General features: G+C 52.0%; 1 protein-coding gene across 4 annotated transcripts in view; it reads right to left on the bottom strand.

The window, feature by feature from the left end:
• The window catches only part of MBP (myelin basic protein), a 115,171-nt gene that overhangs the window by 32,093 nt on the left and 62,215 nt on the right, over positions 1-20,863 (bottom strand). For all 4 annotated transcript variants that reach the window (XM_072819288.1, XM_072819341.1, XM_072819353.1 and 1 more), the window contains exon 4: positions 800-1,236. In XM_072819288.1, the coding sequence (XP_072675389.1) occupies positions 800-1,236 (437 nt within the window). The remainder of the gene's footprint in view (positions 1-799; positions 1,237-20,863) is intronic.

Raw genomic sequence — 20,863 nt, 5'->3', positions numbered from 1 at the left:
TACAGCACTCTATGTGCTTGCTACGGCAAAGCCACTCGGGACTCAGCTCCCTGATGGGATGTCACCACAGATGCCCCATTCACACCGACTCCGGGAGCCACTGCTGGAAACTCGGGAACAATGGGAGCTTTTTCCCTTGCAATACAATTTTTATCTACAGAACATTTACATAATTACATAATGAGAGCTCACAGATTCTCTATTCAAATTAATGGAATAACAAAGTAATACAGTTTTGATTCATAGGCACTCTCAAGGATCCCTCCACCCCTTGCCCCTCAATAACTCAGATAAAAGACATATCTGCTCAAGGCGAATTTCAATCTTGAGTTTGTTCAAAAGTCCTCAATCGCATGATTGTTCCGAGACAACGCGAAGCTACAAGACAACGCGAAGCTAGCAGCGCTGACACCAAGAAAAGTGAGCACAACGCGACGTCGAACCCAAAAGCGCGGGCGCAGAAGCGAATCAGCCCCCAAGCCCCCAAGCGTGAGATGCCGGTGACCCGAGAACGCGGTGCCCGTGCCGGGCCCCCCTACGGATGCGGAATTCAGGATGTCCCTGCATCCCCTGTGAGGAGGGGAGAGAGGCTGAGCTGTGTGGAAATGCGGCAAAGCAGCAACCCGGCCCCCCGCCCCCCGCCCGCGCCTGTGGCCCGTGAGCGTCGCCAGCGAGGACAGACAGTAGCGGGACAGCATCCCCGCTGGGGCTTAGCTCACCTGCTCACTCTCCTTCCTTTTCCTTGTCAACTAAAGTGGACACACGTGGTGTGCGCCCCTAGTTACTCCTCAGAGCTCACCTTGCCTGAGCCCCGCTTGGGCACACCCCTGTCACCGCCAAAGAAGCGCCCGAGGGAGTCAAGGATGCCCGTGTCTCTGTGCCTCGGGAGGAAGCCATGCCTGGCGTGATCCATGGCGCTTGCTGAGGCCAGGTACTTGGATCCGTGCCTCTGGGAGGGTCTTTTCTGTGACGCCATCACATCCAGGCCCTCGGGAGTGGCTGCGCTGTCCTCTTGGATGGTCTGGAGCTCGTCTGACTCCGAGGGCCTGTCTTTGAAGGTGTTGTCCTCCCTCCCCGGGGCATCTCGGGAAAAGAGGCGGATCAAGTGGGGGCGGCCCCCTGGGTCAGCTGGGTTGGCGTCCTGCCAGGCATTCTTTGGGTCCGCTGTGCGCTTGGAGTCTGTCACCGCTGTGTCCTGAGAGGGGGTCCCATTGTTCTGCTCCACATCTGCCTCCCCTGCAAACAACAGTGAGATATGAACACGGGCCGTGCAAAGCAGAGCGAGGGACAATGCGGCTTTCTTCCAGGGCTGGGGACCTGCTTGTGTCCTACCGAACCCACAGAATGCATGCGCGCCCGGGGCCGTCAAGCTACCTGGTAGCCCCAGATCACTCGTGGTGGGACCCAACCTGGACTGAGCGTCCTACTTGCAGGTCTTGTCTCGGGGAACCCCAGGGGCTGCCTCAGTTACTCGACACCTGGTGCCCTAGATAAAGCGTACCCCAGCTTCCTGCTGAGGAGGCCCAAGCAGACACAGCAGTCACCCCTGGGCGCCGCCGCTGCTGCTGCTGGGCGTGGAGGGGCCAGGGCTGCAGGCGCCTCTGTGGGACATCGAATCCCTCCAACTCCACTGGTGCACAAGCTAAGCGTGTTGGGAGCAGTGGTTTGATCAAAGGTATTTTCAGTGTTCTCGATAAAAATGGAACTTCCCACATCTTTTTGCAATTCATGCCCTAAAGAAATGGGGCATTTAGAATCCTTGAGTTTCCAGATTCCACAAGAGGCCTCTTGCATTAGAGAATTGCTTATTCAGGGTATTTTAATTTGGCTTTTCTTCTGCAAGCAGCCCCAGTTACAAAGTGTGAAGTGGGAATGGCGTATTCTGTGAGCCATATGACCTTCTCCCAGCTTTCACACATGTACGGGAAAATACCGCATTTCCTTCCAGAATGGCAACACACCCATTTTGCTCTCAAGTTACAAGTTAGGTTTGAGGGTATGTCCACCCTACTTCACTCCCCCCTTCATTACATATCTATAGAAAATGTGGGTTTACTCATGCTTTCCTCTAATATCATCCATCCATCCATCCATCCATCCATCCATCCACCCAACCAGCACCAATCTGTTCACTGACATTTACCAGCAACAGCACCCACTTGCCCATTTATCTGCTGAGCCACCTACCTACCAATCCAGCTACTGATCCAGTCACTGACCTGTCCACCCAGCTAACCCTCCACCCAGTCAGCTGCACATCTTTCCACCTACCCACCCAATCACCCATCCATCTGCCCGCCCACCCACCCAGCCCCCCAACCATCCATCCACCTGCCCAACTACCCACTCACCCAGCTGTCCAATCATCTATCCACCCACCCCCAGCCAACCACCCACCCAACAGCCCAACCATCCATCCACCCACCCAACCATCCACTCACACACCCAACCACCAACTCAGCCACCCATCCATCCACCTGGCCACCCATTCATTATTTATGGAGCACTTAATAACCATCATATACTGAGCTAAATGTTTGGGCTGCAGTGATGAAAAAGATGTGGTCCTTGTCTCATAAACATTAATGGAAATGAATATTAGGAAATGAAGTATCCCCCAAAAAGGCAGGTCCCCATCCTAAGTCTCAGCCCCTGTGAATGTAAACTTATTTGGAAATAGGATCTTTTGTGGATATAATCCAGGTAAGATGAGGTCGTCCTGGCTGAGGGTGGGCCTAATCAAGTGACTGGCTGGTGTCTGTATAAAAAGAGGGAGATAAAAAGGGATATAAAAAGATACAGACGCAGACACACAGGGAAGGGACCTTGGGATGGTGGCAGGGACGGGAGTGACGTGGGAACACCCAAAGGTAAGAGACAGGGCACAGGTCCTCCCCTAGAGCTGGTGGCGAGAGCACAGCCCTGCTGACACCTTGGTTTCAGATTCCCGGCCTCCAGACTTTGAGAGAAGAAATTCCTGTTGTTTTAAATCACCCAGGTTGTGGTACTTTGTTGTTGCAGCCACAGGATACAACTACTATGTATAATTTCCTATCAACCTGTGATAGAAAAGACAACAGAGCAGGATAAGGGGCTTCAGGGGCCCCTGAGGGATGGCGTGAGGGGTCAACGTACACACTGGGGCGGAGCTGAGGGCCTCTGCCAAGGGGTGGGCACCCAGCGCGGGTCTGGCAGGGAGAAGTAGAAAGGTCTGGAGCTGGAGGGCCTGGTGTGAAGGAGAGGCCAGTGTGAGGTCAGCAGCGGGGACAGGGGTGGGGGGAACGAGAGGCCAGGGAGGCCCAGGGGCCCGGTCAACATGGCACAGGCCTCAGAGCCCAGGAAGGGCGCCCAGGAGAGACCTGCAGGTGGGCCCAGGTGGGTGGGGCTGCAGGCCACGGGAGAGAGAGGTGAGGCCACAGAGCTGCGGTGCGGCGGGTGTCACACGTGTTCTCGAAGTGCATGTCTCTACAACACACGCTTTTGCTAACACGTCAGGAGCAAAGGGCCAAAGACTTCATGCTCTTTTGATGGAACCGCAGTGGTCAGGAGGCTGCCCCCCGAATGACACTCTTTAGGCAGACAGCACCTTCACTTGCGTCTCCAAGGTGGAGTGAGTCACTCCAGCATATGTCCTCAGTGCCCGCCAGGGACAAAGTGCATGGCAGGGACACCTGGCACCCGGGGTCACCGTGACCTCATTTAGGCCCCGAGGAGACAGCAGTTGGTGGCTATGCCTAATGCTTTAGGAATACATCACTTAGCGCGTGGCACGTCCTCCCTGACCACTGACGGAATCCAACTCCTTAAGAACACATTACTTAGAGTGTGTCTACCAAATGTCTCACGGCATCGGGGCGACAGGAAGATGCAATGTGAAGAACACCATGGCCAGCAGAAAACCGTGGATTTTTGCAGGGATGTGCTGCTAATTTATACGTTGACAAAGAAATAGAGGCTGATTTTCTAGCTGTGCTTTATATTCTGTGGCTAATATCAATTAATGCAAATGTGGAAGAGAAACACAAGCTATATTGTACAAAATTAAACGCATTAACAAAACACAAGCGCATCTGAATACTAATATTTGTATAACAGTTGGGCTTTGTGTCCTTGAATAGGGCTGTTTGTGAGACAGGGAGAAGGGCATCCGTGTCCTGAAAGTAGCTCCTCTGAGCACACAGGGGCATGGGGAAAGGTCGGAATCTGTGAATGTGCAGCCTTTTTGGTAGCGACAAGCGCAGTTTTAATTTGTCAATTAATATCAGCTTTCACCAAATTAAAGCCCAATGTGGAGTTTCTATTTAGACAGTAATTGTGGAGCATAGCATTCAGCACACAGTTTGTGAGGCATGGACCTGGTTCTGGCCAGAACATGCACTTATAATGCTCGGTTATGGTTCAAATTCTACAGGAATTTGTGATAAAACTTCTTAAAAAAAAAAAAAAAAAAAAAGAAAGGCTCACCTCCATCTAATTGCTAGAACGACCTCTAGAGAACTTTGGTGGGAAATAAGCTGAACTTCTGAAAACGATGCTGTGGAAATCACGGAATGGCTTCCTGGGACATCTCTGCGGAACAGAGACGTCATTCCCTCGAGAGTGGCTCCTGGGGCAGAGACACCCCCAAATCAGAGGATGACACTGGGGGGCACCATGTCTACTGTTGAGGGAGCTCACAGATGCAGACCTAAGCCAGGCGGTCCCCCCTCCTACCCCTGGGAGTCAGGCCCCTTCCCACCCACTCGGTCCCCGGCAGGCGGGGTGTCCCAATGCCTGTGGCTTTGCCCCTGGGAGTCTTTCTTATGTGACCAACCACAACCACCTTCTTCCTTTTTCTTTTCTTTTTTGGCCACTTTGTGCTGGGGTCTTGCTACATCGCCATTGCTGGTCCTGTAGAGCCCAGCTCCTCTCTTGGGATTCCATTTACCCACTGCTGCTGGAAGGGCGGGCACAGTCCAGGCCCCCAGTCCGGGCCTCAGTGCCATGCACACCCAGGACGGGCTTGCCGGCCCCCCTGGTCCATGTCCTAACCCGCAGGCCTGTGCTGGGCACCTGCGCTGAGCTTCTGGGACGCAGCTCCAGGGTGGTCAGCGGCACAGCCCGGCCGTGAGTCTGAGGGGTCCAGACGTGCTTGGCCTCTACCTCACCCCACAGTGAGTCTGCACAGGCGCCCGGCACAACCGTCCGATCACTGACACGCCGATGTCGGCTGGGCCATTCCTCCAGAGGGACACAGTAGACGCCCGGTCTCCACCTGCCCTCCTGCCCCTTCTTTGCTAGAAGAACTTAGCTGTTGGCATGGCAGCTGCTAAATTGCTTTTGATATTCTTATTTTTAAGTGAAGACTTCCCTTCAGTCCTGGAGGGCTCTACATCAGGTCTAAGGAGCTCTGGCTTAGAAACGGATTTCAGTCGGATAATCAAATTCTTTCTGGTTATGAGACATTTTGTAATATTCTAGATTTAATCAGTTGACATGGCTCTGAGCTACCAGAATACACAATGGAGTCTCCCTGCTTGTTCTTTCACAAACTCCAAATCCAAGTTCAAGTGTTAGGCCTGGGTGCTCATAATGACTGCAGCTCGTTGAGTGGGACTGACCTGACAAGCCATGTTGTCCACTTGTGCTCTGTGATCCATTGGAGAGCACCTGACCTCAGGGAGAGCACCTGACCTCGGGGAGGGCACCTGACCTCAGGGAGAGCACCTGACCTCAGGGGGAGCACTTGACCTCGGGGAGAGCACCTTACCGCTGGAGGGCAACTGACCGCTGAGGGGCACCTGACCTCGGGGAGAGCACCCGACCTCAGGGGGAGCACCTGACCTCGGGGAGGGCACCTACCTCAGGGAGAGCACCTGACCTCGGGGAGAGCACCTTACCGCTGGAGGGCAACTGACCGCTGAGGGGCACCTGACCAGCTGCATCCAGAGTCAGAGCCAAGGACGGTCAGAGGTCTGCGAGGCACAGCAGAGAGGAGCCCCAGAGACCAGTCTGAACTGGTCTCTAACTAGCTGGCGGCCCTAGGCAGGTCCCTGACTAGAGGGTCTGCCCCGGCACGGGGAGACGCAGCCACGTTCTTGCCTTAAATCTTGCAAGGCCCCTCTCAGCGGCACGTGCTAGGATATGGCAGGCTGAGCTCCTACTCAGTGCCCCCACCCCGTCCCACAGCTGGCCACACAGAGCCCGGAGCAGAGGCCCTTGCTGCCTGCATGCTGGGTGCTCTGCATGCATTATCGACAACCCTAGAAGCGGATCATTCTAGGAGCCCCTCTGTTCATACAGAGGAAACTGATATAGAAAAGTTAAATAGGAATCAACGGAGGAGTTGATGTCAGTCCAGGTCTGCAATCGGCACATCGCAGCTCTGGGTGCCTCGTGGCCCGTCTTCTCCTGCCCTGACTGGCTTTAGCTGCAGCTAGGCATTTGCATCCAAGGGTAAAATTTCACTGCAGATAATTGGCGGCTACACCACGTGTGGATCACAGCTGCTTAACAGAGAGGGACTGATGAGGAAAAAGCCGCCTGCCCTGAGCCCAGAGTTCAGCCAGGACCTGCACTTGCAATCAAGAGACCAAGATGTGCCCATGGGCCCAGGTGCTCTGCAGGTGGGAGGGGCTGTGTCCTTACACACGTGCCCCTGCTCACCCACACCTGCAGAACATGGTAATGACTGTTAAACACCCCAAAAAAGTTGAGTTCAGGAATCCTGAACACTGTATTGCCACTCTGGCAAGAAGTATCACCCCTGAGGGTTTAGAAGCCCAGAATGTAGTCTCTATGCTTGTTCAGAAAACTCCCCAACCTGTACCCAGAATATGACACACCCCAAATACTCCTAAGATTGTCTCAAATAATGTCATGACAAAGTGATGACTGTTCTATATTTAAATATTACTACTTTTTATTTTTATTTATTTTTTTAAAATATTTTATTTATTTGAAGGAGTGAGTGAGAGAGAGAGAGAGAGAGATCTCCATCAGGGGGAGGGAGGGGCAGAGGGAGAGGGAGAAGCAGACACTCCGCTGAGCAGGGAGCCCAATGTGGGGCTCGATCCCAGGACCCTGAGGTCATGACCTGAGCTGAAGGCAGATGCTCCACCACTGGAGCCACCTGGGGGCCCCTTTATTACTACTTTTTTTTTTTTTAATTTTTATTTATTTATGATAGTCACAGAGAGAGAGAGAGAGAGGCAGAGACACAGGCAGAGGGAGAAGCAGGTCCATGCAACGGGAGCCTGATGTGGGATTCGATCCCGGGTCTCCAGGATCACGCCCTGGGCCAAAGGCAGGCACCATACCACTGCGCCACCCAGGGATCCCTTATTACTACTTTTAATGTAGAGCATATATCTTTTGCTCTAGGCCACTACACCCATGGAAATCAAATTTCATGAATAACTTCCATCAAAATCACCTCTGTGTGTGTGCGTGTGTATGTGTGCTTGTCCATGAGAAAAATATGGATGTCAAGCCACAGTCCAGACCCAATAAATAAGAATGCAGAGGATAGCACCTAGCACCTGGTTCTGCTTTTTTTAAAACAGGTCAGTGGAGTGAGTTGGTCTCTGTCCAGATAGCTAGGTTCACCTCTTCACGACAGCACTGCGTGCACTGTTCCCCCTCACCTCCACTCACCATGCATGGTCACTGGGAGGAGAGCCCAACCTGGAAGACCCAGAGCATCCTGAGCCCGCTGCAGTGCGGGTCTGTTTCTTGCCTGTGGAAATGTCGTTGCTGGGACTGGGACCCAGCACTTTCTGCCTCTCTGGGTGGACTTGAGATGCTGCTGTATAGTGTGCTGAGTCTGTGGGTGAGGTCGTTGTGGGCACGGCCTCAGCTTGCCCCCTGGGTCTGCGCCTTTCTTCCAATGCCAGAGGCTCTCAGGTCAACACAAATAATAGTATTTATTTAGTTACTCAGAGCATGACTACACTGCTCACCAAAGCAGAATAAAGCATGATCCAGAAATCACCTGTGTGAATGCAAGTCACTCTATTATATTTAATTAAATAAGAATCTTCTACTGATAAGATGGGACAGTGCAAACTCTATAATGTTTTCTTCTATGAGTGGAAATCTCAAAACGCTACACCAAAGGGATCAGCGATTCACCCAGGCCATTTAATAAAATTTCAAATTCACGGCCGGTCAAATCTCCAATGAGATGGAAACAATGAAAAATGAACATCACTCAGCCAATTAGGGGTTTTGCCAATATTACACCTAAACACGTGCAGCAGACACTTAGCCCACCCAAGTCATCGCTGTTGGTTTAATTTATTCACATGCGCTATTCCCGTCTCAATGGGTGTCCACACTTCACGGGCCGGGGAAATAGTGAACGCTATGGGCGGAAGGAATGGGCCTTCACATTTCGGTCTTGGGACTTGGGCAAGTTGTTACCTTGCTGGCATATTAAGAGAAAACACACACCCACAGTATAACGAGCTCACAATTTCACTAAAGAAAGAAAAGGGATTTGGTATCAAGAGAACAAGAAAGGTGTCATCTCAGAAGAAGGGGCTGTGGAATGCCTTTGGGTCACTTCTTGGCACTCCTTTGTGTCCCAGGCCCACCCCAAATGGAGGCCCTGATGTCCAGCTCTGCTGAGGGACCTCCTGGCGAGGTCAAGTCTGGGAAAGCATGAGGAGGCCCTGGGTCTTGAACATGCCTGAGACTCCGATCCAGCTCCTCCTGCCCCTGCAAAGGCTCCAAACCCCACACATGGCACCGCTTCTACTTTGGACTCATCATTGTCATTCTGCTGCCAGCTACTAAAATACCCCCACAGAGGGGTTTTTGTGAACCCCTTTCCACATATATTCTTTCTATGTGACATCCTCAAATCCTTGGGCAGAAAATAAAAATTTGTTCTTCATTTTGAGGGATCAGACTGGTGTCACTCATCAAAATCTTGGCTTTCACAGCATCTATTCCAGGGGCACATCTAGTTGGGTTCAAAACCTAGAGTACAAATCTAGTTTGTTTGAGTTGTTTCAAGATCCCATCAATGGCCCTGAACCCCACAAAGTCCCAACAGAACTGATTTGATGAGTCTGTCCTCTATCATTGGGATTTTTCACCCAAGGAACTAGGATTTTTCCTGGTTCAAAAACATGGTTTCCCAGCTTACCATCCATGCCACTTCCTTGTGATGGGCCTCATATACCACAGACCCGGACACAATCTCCGAGGCCCCATAGGAGACCCCCAGAATCACTGCCTCTGAATATTGTCTAGGGCCCACGGTGTAGACGACTGTATAAGGAAATGGTGGGGCTCTGAGAGCTAAAGTACAAACGGCTAGAAATGAGTGTTCCTAGGTGCCCAGGCACCAGCCAGAGGCTCACAAACGGCTCGCAGCCCCGCCCTGTCTCCCCCTGGATCGTGCACCTCGGGGAGCCCCACTTGCAGCATTGTCTGGTGCTGGCGGCAGAAGGGACCGTGCACGGACAAAGTCCTAGACGGGGCAGTCAGTCACCTCCCTGGGCTGGACGGGGCATCCGCACAGTGATGGGGATGCTGGCGCTGGGACACTTGGTGACTTTCATCTAAATGTACAATGGCACAATTCAGAGGAGCTGTAAGCGCTGTTGTCCTGGTGTGCTGAACCGTTTTTCTCCTGAGCGATCTGCAATCCGGTTTTTCTAGCTTACAGTCCCTTTAGGAAGTATTATCCAAAAATAAGCCCAGATATCCCAAGGCACCAGTGTACCCTGTTTTTCCTAATTGTTCAGATTCATCCTTAGCTTCTAACTCAAGGCAGCAAGCAGCATGAATCCACAAAATGGAGGAAATCTTCAATTATTTGGTCTTTGGTTGTTTTTTAACTCACGCTCTAACTTACATTTCCCACCCCCACCCCCCCATATATTTTCATCTTGTGGTATCTTCAAGATTACCAAGACACTGGAGCCATGGTACCATCTAGAATACCACGACTGGCCCTATCTCGGGCCCTCTCTCACCGGGACAGGTGGACGTGGTCAGGCAAGGCCGTGCACACCGCAGCTCCCGTCCCATGGGCGAGCGAGCCGGAGCCCCGCGCCGTTCTCTAGAGTCAGGAAGATCTTGAGATGCGGACAGGGCTGCAAGAGCCCAAGGAAAGTCCCCTGACGCTTCAGGCCCTCGGCTCCCACTGCCGAACCGAACCGCCGCCAGAAGGTGGTACCGTCTCCTGCAGCCCAGGGCTCGAAACTGAAATAAGAGAACATGAACTCTCCACCCCCCACCCCGAAGTCTTCCTAAATTCTGATTCTCAAGTCGCTTCTGCCAGAGGGCCGATGGTGCGGTCTGCCCTTCAGGGTTTACGGGAGGCAGCTCTGCCGGTGAGCACGCGACCCCCAGAGCGTGCCTGCGCACCTGCCGGCGGACTCCGGCCTCCGGCCTCCGAGCCGGTCCTCCCCGGGGCTGCCCACCTGCGCCAGCTCCTTCGGCAGGAACATGCTCGATTCCCCGGCGCAGAGATTCCAGGAGACCCCAAGAAACAGGAGGCAGAGCCTGTTACCTTTGTTTAGACCTGAGGCTGGGCCAGATTCTCATTTTCCCTAAAGGTATTAAATTAGTCACATACTATCGGAACAAAAGGTCCAGTGTGCTTTTCTGTAAGGGAGGCTTTTCTTTTTTTTTATTGTTGTTGCTTGTTTTTAATTTTTTTTTTTGCCTCGTCACTCTGGGCCTGAAGGTGCGGGGGCCTCTGCAGTGGGGGCAGGGACCCCCACCCCCACCCCGGGTCCCACCACCAGAGTCTAGATTATAGACTCTCCTGGGAGTCTTTCTGAGGACTGTTTAAGATAAAAGCATTCTGACAGTAGAGAAGCATAATTAAAGCTCCTCAGACCTGCTATAACCAAGTGCAAAAATAAAAACCAGCCAGTGTGCAAAGGGAATGCAATTCTTAATGGGGGGGTGTGCTTCACAGCAGACACTGGAGATAACAACTGCAGGCCTGGCTGCCTGGCCCACCCTGAACCACCTCCAAGCAGGACCAGGCCGCCAGGGGAAGGGGGGGCCCTGCTCCCTCACCTAAGGTCTGAAAACATGAGCTGTGGATGCAGGGGGTGGCGTGGGAACAAGGAGGTGCAGGCAAAGTGCCTCTGTCTCCATCTCTGGCCAGAAGCACCCCACTTTCTTTCTTTCTTTTTTAATTTTATTTTATTATTTATTCATGAAAGACACAGAGAGAGGGAGAGAGGCAGAGACACAGGCAGAGGGAGAAGCAGGTTCCCTGCAGGGATCCTGATGTGGGACTCAATCCTGGGACTCCAGGATCATGCCCTGGGCGGAAAGCAGGCACTAAACCTCTGAGCCACCCAGGGATCCCAGCACCCCACTTTCTAAGTGAAGTTCTTAACACTGGGCTTGCAGATGTGTCATTTGACAGAAAAGCATCCTGTCCCACTAATAAGATACATCCCAGAAGAAGAAGCAGCATCTTGCCAGGTGCGTGTGTGACCCATCAACCAGTGCCCATCATGGCGGGGGCCGGAGGTGCCACACTGGCCACCAAGTGTGTGGCTCTGTCAGGCTCTGACTGAACTCGAGTCAAGCGCCCCCATGGAGAAGCCAAGGGCAGGCAGCAGGGAGGGGCCTGTAGGCTCTGTTGCAGGGATAGCCACCTGGGAACCAGTGCCTCTGCCCGTGTCCCCAACTCCAATTTTAGAGATGGAGACAGGTGGGGGCCCCCTTCCTGCGAGGGGGTGCCTTGTATCCCCACGCCCCAAACCAGGCTTGGACAGAACCTCATTGGAAGAAGACGGTGACATGGGGCACCAGGGTGGCTTGGTCAGTTAAGCATCTGCCTTCGGGTCAGGTCATGACTCAGGGTCCTGGATCAATTCCTGCATCAGGGCCTCTCCTCACTTTGCAGCCTGCTTGTCCCTCTGCCCCTTCCCCCTGCTCATGTTCTTTCTCTCTCAAATAAATAAATAAAATATTTAAAAAAATAGAAAATAAGATAAACAGACCGTGACAAGCATGCCATCCAAAGGAGTAAAGGGCGGGGCAGGAGCCCCATGCCCATGCTTTGGCTGACCGTCGGCTTAAGGAAGGGGCACTGGGAGTCCCTGCACGTCCCTGACCTGGTGGCTGGGCCCCTCTCTGCAGAGGACCCGGGGGGATGGTGGGGGGTGGCCAGGGCGGGCGGAGCCATGGAATTTGCGAGTGTAGGCTAGGGCTGAAGAGGACCCTCCTTGTTTGTGGAGCACTTCTGTCCCTGGCTCACTGTGCTTGGGGTCACCGGGGAGGGCGAAGGAAACAAAAAGGCCATGGTTGTGGCTGTGGATGTGCTATGACAGCAATTCTGCATCTATGAGAGGCATGCAGCCGCCCTCCAGGCTACCCGCACAGATTTCTTTCAAACTTTTCCACCAACGAATCTTATCAACCCACCCATCTCGCACGAATGCCTCCTTTGTGTACCGAGAACATATAGTTTTTATCTGCTCTAAATAGCTCACCCGTCGAGCCCTCCCACAGCAGGAGCAGGTCACGGGACAGGCAGCCTGTGTGTGCGGTGAACCACCCGCGAGGGCTGGGCCGGGCTCCCCTGGGAGTCTGCACTTCGTAGACACCCACGTTGTCAGAAGCCCGCTTCCCAAACACAGCTGGAGACACGATGAGAGATCACGAAAAAAGCCCACTTCCCACGTAGGTCCTGTGCCATGAGCAGCTTCTGCCCATCGTCACGGTAGCTCTGTACCGGCCATGACCAGGCCCGGAGAGGCTACGAGATTTCTCCCAAGGAAGTGGCATCACAGGAACACAGAGCTGCTTTTCACTGGGGAGTAAATCAGCTGAAAGAAAAGTATTCCTGCTTCTACATCTATTTTACACAGTGGGGCTCAGCAGACGCTGCTAGAATCACACAGAATTCAGACTGGGAGACTCAAGGTTGGGTGAGTCAAATCCAGTTGACTTTGGTTCTTGGTTCTACCACCTACTCTGTGGCCTTGAGCACGTGAGTTCATCTTTTCAAGTCCTAGGTGTCTCAGCTGCAGAGTGGAGCATATTGTTGGGGCTCCCTCCAGTACTGCCGAGGTGCATGTGATACAGGCTCTTAGCACTGGTTCAGTGACCAGCCATCCATCAGGGCTTTTATTACTGTGGCTGTTAGACTGTTTGAAAAACGACCCCAGGAATACTTTGCACAGTGATAAGATCCTATGCATTTCCATCCCCCTGTCCATCCACCTGTCCACCCACTCACCCACCACCCATCCATGCAGCCACACATCCCTCCATCCATCCGCTCATCCACTTACCCATCCCTCCCTCCCTCCTTCGATCCATCCACTCATCCATTCATCCCTCCCTCTCTCTACCCACTCACCTATCACACATCCATCAATCCACCACCCACTCACCCAACCACTTGTCCATCTATCCATCCACCCAGCCATCCATGCATCCATCCACCCACCCAATAGTCATTTCATTCCCACGTTAGGCAGAATTCTAAGAATGGCCCCAATAATTCTCACCCGTGTATAATCCTTAAAAGCCTGTAAAGATGATGAGGTATCCCTTGTGATTATGTCACATGGGACTGTTGAATCCAATCACATTAGCCTTTTGAAGGCAGAGAGTTTCCCCAGCTGATAGCAGAGGTGAGAGCAGAGAGACTCTCATGCAAGCACCGAACGATGGGAAGCAGCACCGTAGGCTGCAGAGATGGATGGTTTACCTGCAGGGTCCAGAGGCGGGGCTCTAGTTGGTGAGGGTGACCCAAGATGACAGTCCCCAAAGACCTGGACACCTGATCCCAACAACTACACGGAACTGGATTCTGCCGACAACGTGCATGAGCCAGGATGGACGCTCCCCTCTGAGCCCCCATAAGTGTCCGACCTGGCAGAGACACCTTGACATCAGCCTTGGGGGACACTGAGCGGAGAACCCGCTGGAGCCAGCCTGGACTTCTCGCCACAGGCCAGGAGCTCCAGATGCATTGTTTTACGCCGCTAAGTGTGTAGTAATCGGGGACGCAGCAGCAGCAAACAGACACATGGCTGCTGTGCGTCCGGGAAAGGAGCTGGAACAAAACAGAGCTCCTGCCCTCACGTGCTTGCAGATCAGGAGACAGGAATTACCAAAACAAGCTCACAGATAAATACACGCAGCTTTACACAAAGGAAAGAGGGTCAGTGGGAGGGCCTCGGGGTCAGGGAAGTTGTTGGTGGGAAAGGGTTCGCCAGATACCAGGGGCCGCCGGTGGGGGGCCCTGGGCAGAGGAGGCGGCAGGCACCAAAGCCGGAGGTGGGACGGGGCCTGGACGCCAAGGGGAACGTGGTCCCAGCAGGCTGAGCGTGCACACTGGGTGCTGAAGGCTATGTGGTGTGCTCTTTGCTCTTTATTCTAAATGCACGAGAAGCCCCAGAAGAGCTTTTTTTTTTTTTTTTAAATAATAAATTTATTTTTTTTGGTGTTCAATTTGCCAACATACAGAATAACACCCAGAAGAGCTTTTTAACCAGGAAGCAACATAATCAAATGTACATTCTCAGAAAGTCCTTCTGGTTCCACTGAGGAAAAAAGCCAGTGGCAGCGATCAGTAGAGAGGCTGTGGGGCCTCCTGGGCAAGGGACGACGGTGGCCTGGGCTGGGGTCAGGGTTTTGGAGCTGGAGAGTGCAGATCCGAAGGCTGGGGGGATAAAAAGGCCTGGTTTTGGCAAAGCTCTGGGGATGGAGGAGGAGAGAGGGGTCATGACCAGCTTCCAAGCAGCATCGGCATCACCTGGGAACTTGCCAGAAGTGCAAATTCTCTGGCTCCGTGCCAGACCCGCTGATGAGAAACTGGGGTGGGGCCCTCAGTCTGTGTGGTGACAAGCCCTGCGGGGACTCTGACCACAGGGCACCTCGAGTGGGCCAGCACCGCTCCAGCATACGGATGAATGTCTGCCAGATAAAAAAAGCCCCTGCGAGGCTGTAACAGAGGCTCTCGATCCAGGCTGCACGTTCAAGCCCCTGGACGCACTGCCCCCCAGACTGAGTCCACACAAATCCCAGGTGGGTGAGGGTACCTTAGAGGCTGCCTACGGGGCCACAGGGCCAGCCAGGTGGCAGGTGTCTGGGTGTCACTGAAGGAGTGCCCGGGCTGTCCTCTACCCCGGGGAACATCAGACCAGCCTGTGCTGAAGCCCATGCCAGCCTGGCCGACTGAGGAGGGGTGCGGGCATCAGGTTGGTTCCTGCAGTGATTTTAATGTGTGTGTCTGTATGTCAACAGAAGCTGTGGGGGCAAATGTGGGGCCAGTCTCTTCAAGGTTCCTGTATGTCCCTCCACCCCCAAAGTTCGATGCCTGGAAATAAATAGGAAGGTAACAAGGTGCAAGGTGTTGAGGAGCTACCAGCATTGCAGCAAAATGAAAGAAAAGTGGAAAGACCTCAGAACACCAAAGCAGCGTGATGCCCCTTAAGAGTGTCGCCCTTAAACCTGTCTTGGTTACCTTTATCCAAAACAGGGACTTCGACGCCAGAGTTCCAGGGTGTACACAATGGTCAAGCTCTGTGCAGACGGCCTTGGGGGGCTGAAGGCCTTTTCCTGAGAGAGGCGGTCTGCCCCTAGTTCGTGACCATCAGCAGCAGCCACAGAGAAGTAGCCCTCCTCTCCTGGCCCAGCCCGCTGGCCCTGACCCCACATCCCCCAGGTCACTTCCTTTGCTGTGACCCACTTCAGCCCTTCATCCCTGCTGCCCCTCCAACCCGGCCCGAGATCCCCCAGCCGTGGGCTGTGACCTGCAGCGTTTCTCATTATGCGAGGCGAAGAAGCTGTGACCGCATCTCTGATTTGTGTGAAAATCACTACCTTGTCTGATGTGAGTTATCGCATCCTGAAACCTCATAGGATGGTCAGCTCAGCTCAGGCTTGTGTCCCAGTGTGGCTTGGGGTCCTCCTGAGCCAAGAAACCCGTCCAGGGTACCCTACAGGGTAGTGGAGCCCCTGGCCTGGCTCTGGGCGGGCCCAGGTCCATCCTCAACCAGGCGCCCGCTCCCCGTCTGTCCTGGGGACCTGGGAGACATGCACAGCCTCTTCCTTCCTTCACGAGATAGAAGAGGTGCCGTGGAGCAGAGTGCAAGCATGCCTAGACAACCTGCCCTCTCACATTTGCACCAACTTGTCTAAGTGGCACCTGTGGGGGCAGCAATCAGGGCAGGGGACGCATCAGGCCGACGTGCAGAGGCTTCACTGAGAGGGCCATGAATGTGCACCAGGAGCGAGGCTGAGTCCGCACAATGCCGCAGCCACAGTAACCGTGGGGGATGGAGGAAAGCATCGTGAAAGCACAGGAGATGTCTTTTCCCAGAGGCAATGTGGCAGGACTGCTACAGATGGGTTGGGGGGCGGAGGGCAGCTGCGGGCAGCATCTCCCAGCACCGAGTGCAACGGTCCAAGGAGATGGAGGGCAGGTGCATCCTGCTGGTAGGAGGCTTCGGAGTGAGTCCCCTCTGGGTGCTGCCCCGGGCTTGGCTTGCTGTGGGACTGTGGGAAGATGGTCACCTGCTGGGGGACAGTGGGTGCAGAGGGACATGTGACACTGGTTACCATGTGGGCACCATGTGGACTTTGGAGATGGCACCTTTCTGCTGCTCCTGATTCCCATAGTCTCTCTGTCCTCCCGTGCATGTGTGCACACATGCATGGGAGTGCATGTGTGTCCATGTACGTGTGTGCACGTGTGCTGGGGGGACAGGACAGGAGGGGGAGACTGGGGGTGCCTGGCTGGAAAGCTAATGCTGTTACTCGAATGGAGGTTTAGGAATGCGAGCTCAGTTTAAAGGAAAAGAAGCATGGTGGCCAATAACAGAACAGGGGGCAAAATCCAAAACAACAGCTCAGAAGCAGAGGAGACGCAGCCTCCCCAAGAACGAAGGCGATGAGATCTGAAGCATACAGACGTGCTGACACATCCCCACATTTGGGTGCCAGGACCACAGAGAGCACACGTCTCTACTCCAATTTTTCAAGTGAGGCCGTCAGGCCCAGACAGTCTGACCCCCTAGCACACAGCGAGCAGAAGTGCCAACCCAAGTTTTCTGATATCATACTGCATTTTTCATACCACATGGTAACTAGTCCTGGGAATTAGACAAGATTGTAAGGTCCTAGATCCATGGCTGTGTCTGTTCCGTATTGTCTTACAGTCTCACCTCCCCAGGGCTTGGAAGAGAGGAGTCGCTGTGCATGGATGGATGTGCGCATGTGGGCATTTGTGCGAATATACGTACGGACGCACCCAGGAAGTGGGACTGGATATACCCCCTCCTTAATGAAGGAATTATTCATTCAGCAGTTAATTCACATGATGGGTGCTACTATTAGCTTTTCATGTAATATTTCTAAGGTGCAAGAAATTTTACAACTGGCTTACAAAGCAGAGATTTTTTGTTTCTATTCCGTACTGAGCAGAAATCAACATGGTTTCATTGAGTTAGCAAGGCATTCGCATCATCGATGATGCAAAAGGTGTTGGCAAACAATGCCCACCACCAAATCTGGCCCGCCTCCTGTTTTTGTACAGCCTGTGAGCTAAGACTTTTTTTTTTTTTACGTTCTTAAATAGTTTTTAAAAAATAGTATTTCATGACACATGGAAGATATAAAATTCACATTTCAGGGTCCATAAATAAAGCTTTACTGGAACCCAGTCACGCTCCTTTACTGAGAAAATCATTGGTGCCGCTTCCATGCTCCAAAGATAGAGCTGAGTGAGCACCAAGGGGACCATCTGGCCGGCAGAGCCTGAAATATTTACTATCTGCCCCTTGTTACAGAGAGTTTGTTGACCTCGGTGATCTGCAATAGCATTTCCAGCTCTGAGAACAGGAGTTTCAGTCATGCACCCGGCATAGGACACAAAACAGCTAAATATCAGACAAACTGAGGAGAAGTCAATGCACCATGAGCCTGGAGGACCAGAGTTTGTTTAACTCCTTCCTTGCACTGTTGAAGCTTTTGTAGCTTGACTCATGAGACATTTTAAAAAATGGATTTGGTTTTAATATAACGAACAGAATTAATGACTGTCTTCAAAGAAGCTGAATGTGTATGCCTGCCAAAAGGACGTCGGCTCTCTGGAGTCAGCTACTTTCAGTTCACACCCCAGAGCCACTCTGGAACCTCCGCAGGGACCCGGGACACAGAGAACAATAATCCAGACGCAGGAGGCGCAGGGAAAGAATGCACCACCAGACCTGCCTGGCCTGGGTGTAACGTGAAAGCTGTTTCTGAGACAAATAAACACCCCCTCAGGCAGGAGCTGTGCGCTGATTGGGCAGGAGGAAAAGGGCGGTGAGCCCTCGTCACCTGTAAGCGGAGGAGACGAGGGCAGGAAGGGAGCACGCGGGCACGTCTACAGCACCAGTTGTGCTGTGGCACCAACGTCTCGCATGGGACTTCTGAGTTAAGAGGATGTCCTGGCACCTGTGCCTTGCTTGCCTGCGCCTGGACGTCACTGCCCCTGTTCTTAGTACAGCGGAACTTCTCTGGTCACTGAGGAACGTTCTATACAAAATCACATTATAAGTGATGAAATTCCAGTTACGTGTCTGAGTCCGCATCTAGCTGGCCATTCACGTGTGTGCTGTTCATCTGTAAGAACTGAACATTAGGGGTGCTTGGGTGGCTCTGTCCATTGAGCATTTGACTCTTGGTTTCGGATCAGGTCACGATCTCAGGGTCTTGAGATGGAGCCTGTGTCGGGCTCTGTGCTCAGTGCGAATCTGCTTGAGCTTGTTTTTCTCTCCCTCTGCTCCTCCCCTTGCTCCTCTCTCTAAATAAATGAATAAATAGAATCTTAAAAAAACAAACTGAATGTTATAACCTTCTCAGCTCCTTTTCTCTTCCCTTTCAATTCTCAAGTTTGTTTCCTAACTAATTGGCTGACATAAGACTGCTTATTTTGGAAGAATTACCGACAAAAGGCCTGTAGAACACAGGAGCCTAGAGTGGCCCAGCCTACGTTCTCTATTTGAAACCAGTGAAAAGATGTGAAGTTTCTACTAATCATAGCACTATTATATATATATATATATATATATATATATATATATATATATATATATATAACCTGGAACTCTCTGATATAGAGATGAAGGAACATGCATCCACAATAAAATGGAAATAACTATCACTTCCTGTGATCTTTTTGGAGCTTTTGCTTGTTGAATGCACAAATATCCAACATCAAATACCCGCAGAGGACGGAGGGAGTAGGTGCGTAGAAAGCGGCTTGCCTTCTCGTGGTTTCAGCCAAAGACACCTGTTTCAGAAACTGTGTCCTCAGTCTTCCAGAAAGATCTGACACTTGGCATGGATGGGACCGCCTTGCATGGTGTTTGCCGGGAACAGAGGAAGGAGGAAGCAGGAGTCCAGGATTTAACTGTTTTGACTGGCAATCCCTTCTCTCAGCTGAAACACAACTTCAGTTTAACTGTCCCACCTAGAAACATTAGTGCTGTTTTGTCAGTACTCAGAGAATACTTTCATCCTTCCTGACCCAGAAAAATCTGGTCAGAAAGGATAACCTTGTATAGTTGCTCCATTGGGCAGGACAGAAATAATCGATACATTTACACTTCAGTAAATGAGAGGGTTATTTTTAGGCCTTTTCTTGGGGACAGTCGCAGATCTGTACGGTAGCACTTTCTGTCCCTGGAAGCCAAGGAACAATGGTGTCAAATGTCTGGCGCAGCAGAGATGGGGGCTCTTCGCACAATGTCTGCTTTTCACAACTGGCGATCCGGCACCCAGAAAATGCCTGCGCCGTGCCAGCCTCGTACCAGCTCGTGATAGCTGCTGCGAGCTTTTAAGGATAAAAATAACTTGAAGACTCTTCAGGTTAAGAAATATTCAGTGAAATACTTTAAAAAAACTCAAGCAATAAAATACAACTATTTAGAGTGAGAAAAAGTGACTCCGTGCCAGATAATGGGGAGAAAATAAGACATTCTAAGATATTTATAAAAATGGCCTCAGGTGAACTCTTGTCAACTCACTTGCTGCTTAGATGCATGTTGTTAGAGCACAGTGCATACTGATACACTCTTTGAGGGGTTTATTTTGTTTTTTGGAAATCATTTCAAGACCATTTATCATGCTCCTACAGTCAGATGACCATTTAATTTCCTAGAGTATCCAGCCCAAGAAACCAAAAATATCCCCTAACTTCTCATCCAGGGGAAGAAGATACTTTTAAAGATTTACTTATGAAAATTCAAAATTGACCACCAGGGGTACTTAGGATCATCTATTTTTATGTTTTGTTGCATGAATCCTGAACAAACTGATCATTTCATAAGAAAAGTCAGCATCCTAAGTAGAAAGTCAGCATTTCCATGTCATGAAAAGAAGCTCACATCTATCTTCAGATGTAGGCGTGTGTTACCAAGTTCTCTAAGGGAAATAACATCTGAATCTTCATCACAGAGACAACGTGGTGACGTTTCCCACCTGTCTTGGGTCATTTTAGGGGTCCTGGTTGCTGGTCCTGGAGTGTCTAAGGCTCCATTGTGTGATGTAACCTGGCGGGTGGCAGTCGCCACTCACCATGATCATCGAAGACCAACATCACTCACAGTAGGGTTGGGGGTGCTCCAGAGGCCCCTTGGTCTTTATCTCCGCAGGACCCCAAACGTCGTCCTTAGAAAGTGGTTCATCGGAGACAGAGCTTTTAATCTCCATGAACGTCCCCTGCCTTGTAATGGACCGAGCAATTTCATGCTGTCTTGTGATGGGAGCGCATTACCTTCTCCTCCTGCTTGCCACGTGGGCCCAGAGTCCACAGAGGACAGACACGGACACGCATCAAAGCCCATCTTTCCACATCTGCTGGGAACACCATTTTACCGGATGCCACTCCTATGTC

This window comes from Canis lupus, chromosome 1 (assembly GCF_048164855.1).
Source record: "Canis lupus baileyi chromosome 1, mCanLup2.hap1, whole genome shotgun sequence".
Classification (NCBI taxonomy): domain Eukaryota; kingdom Metazoa; phylum Chordata; class Mammalia; order Carnivora; family Canidae; genus Canis; species Canis lupus.
Note: the sequence above shows the minus strand (reverse complement) of the source record. Positions and strands in the feature narration are given on the sequence as shown.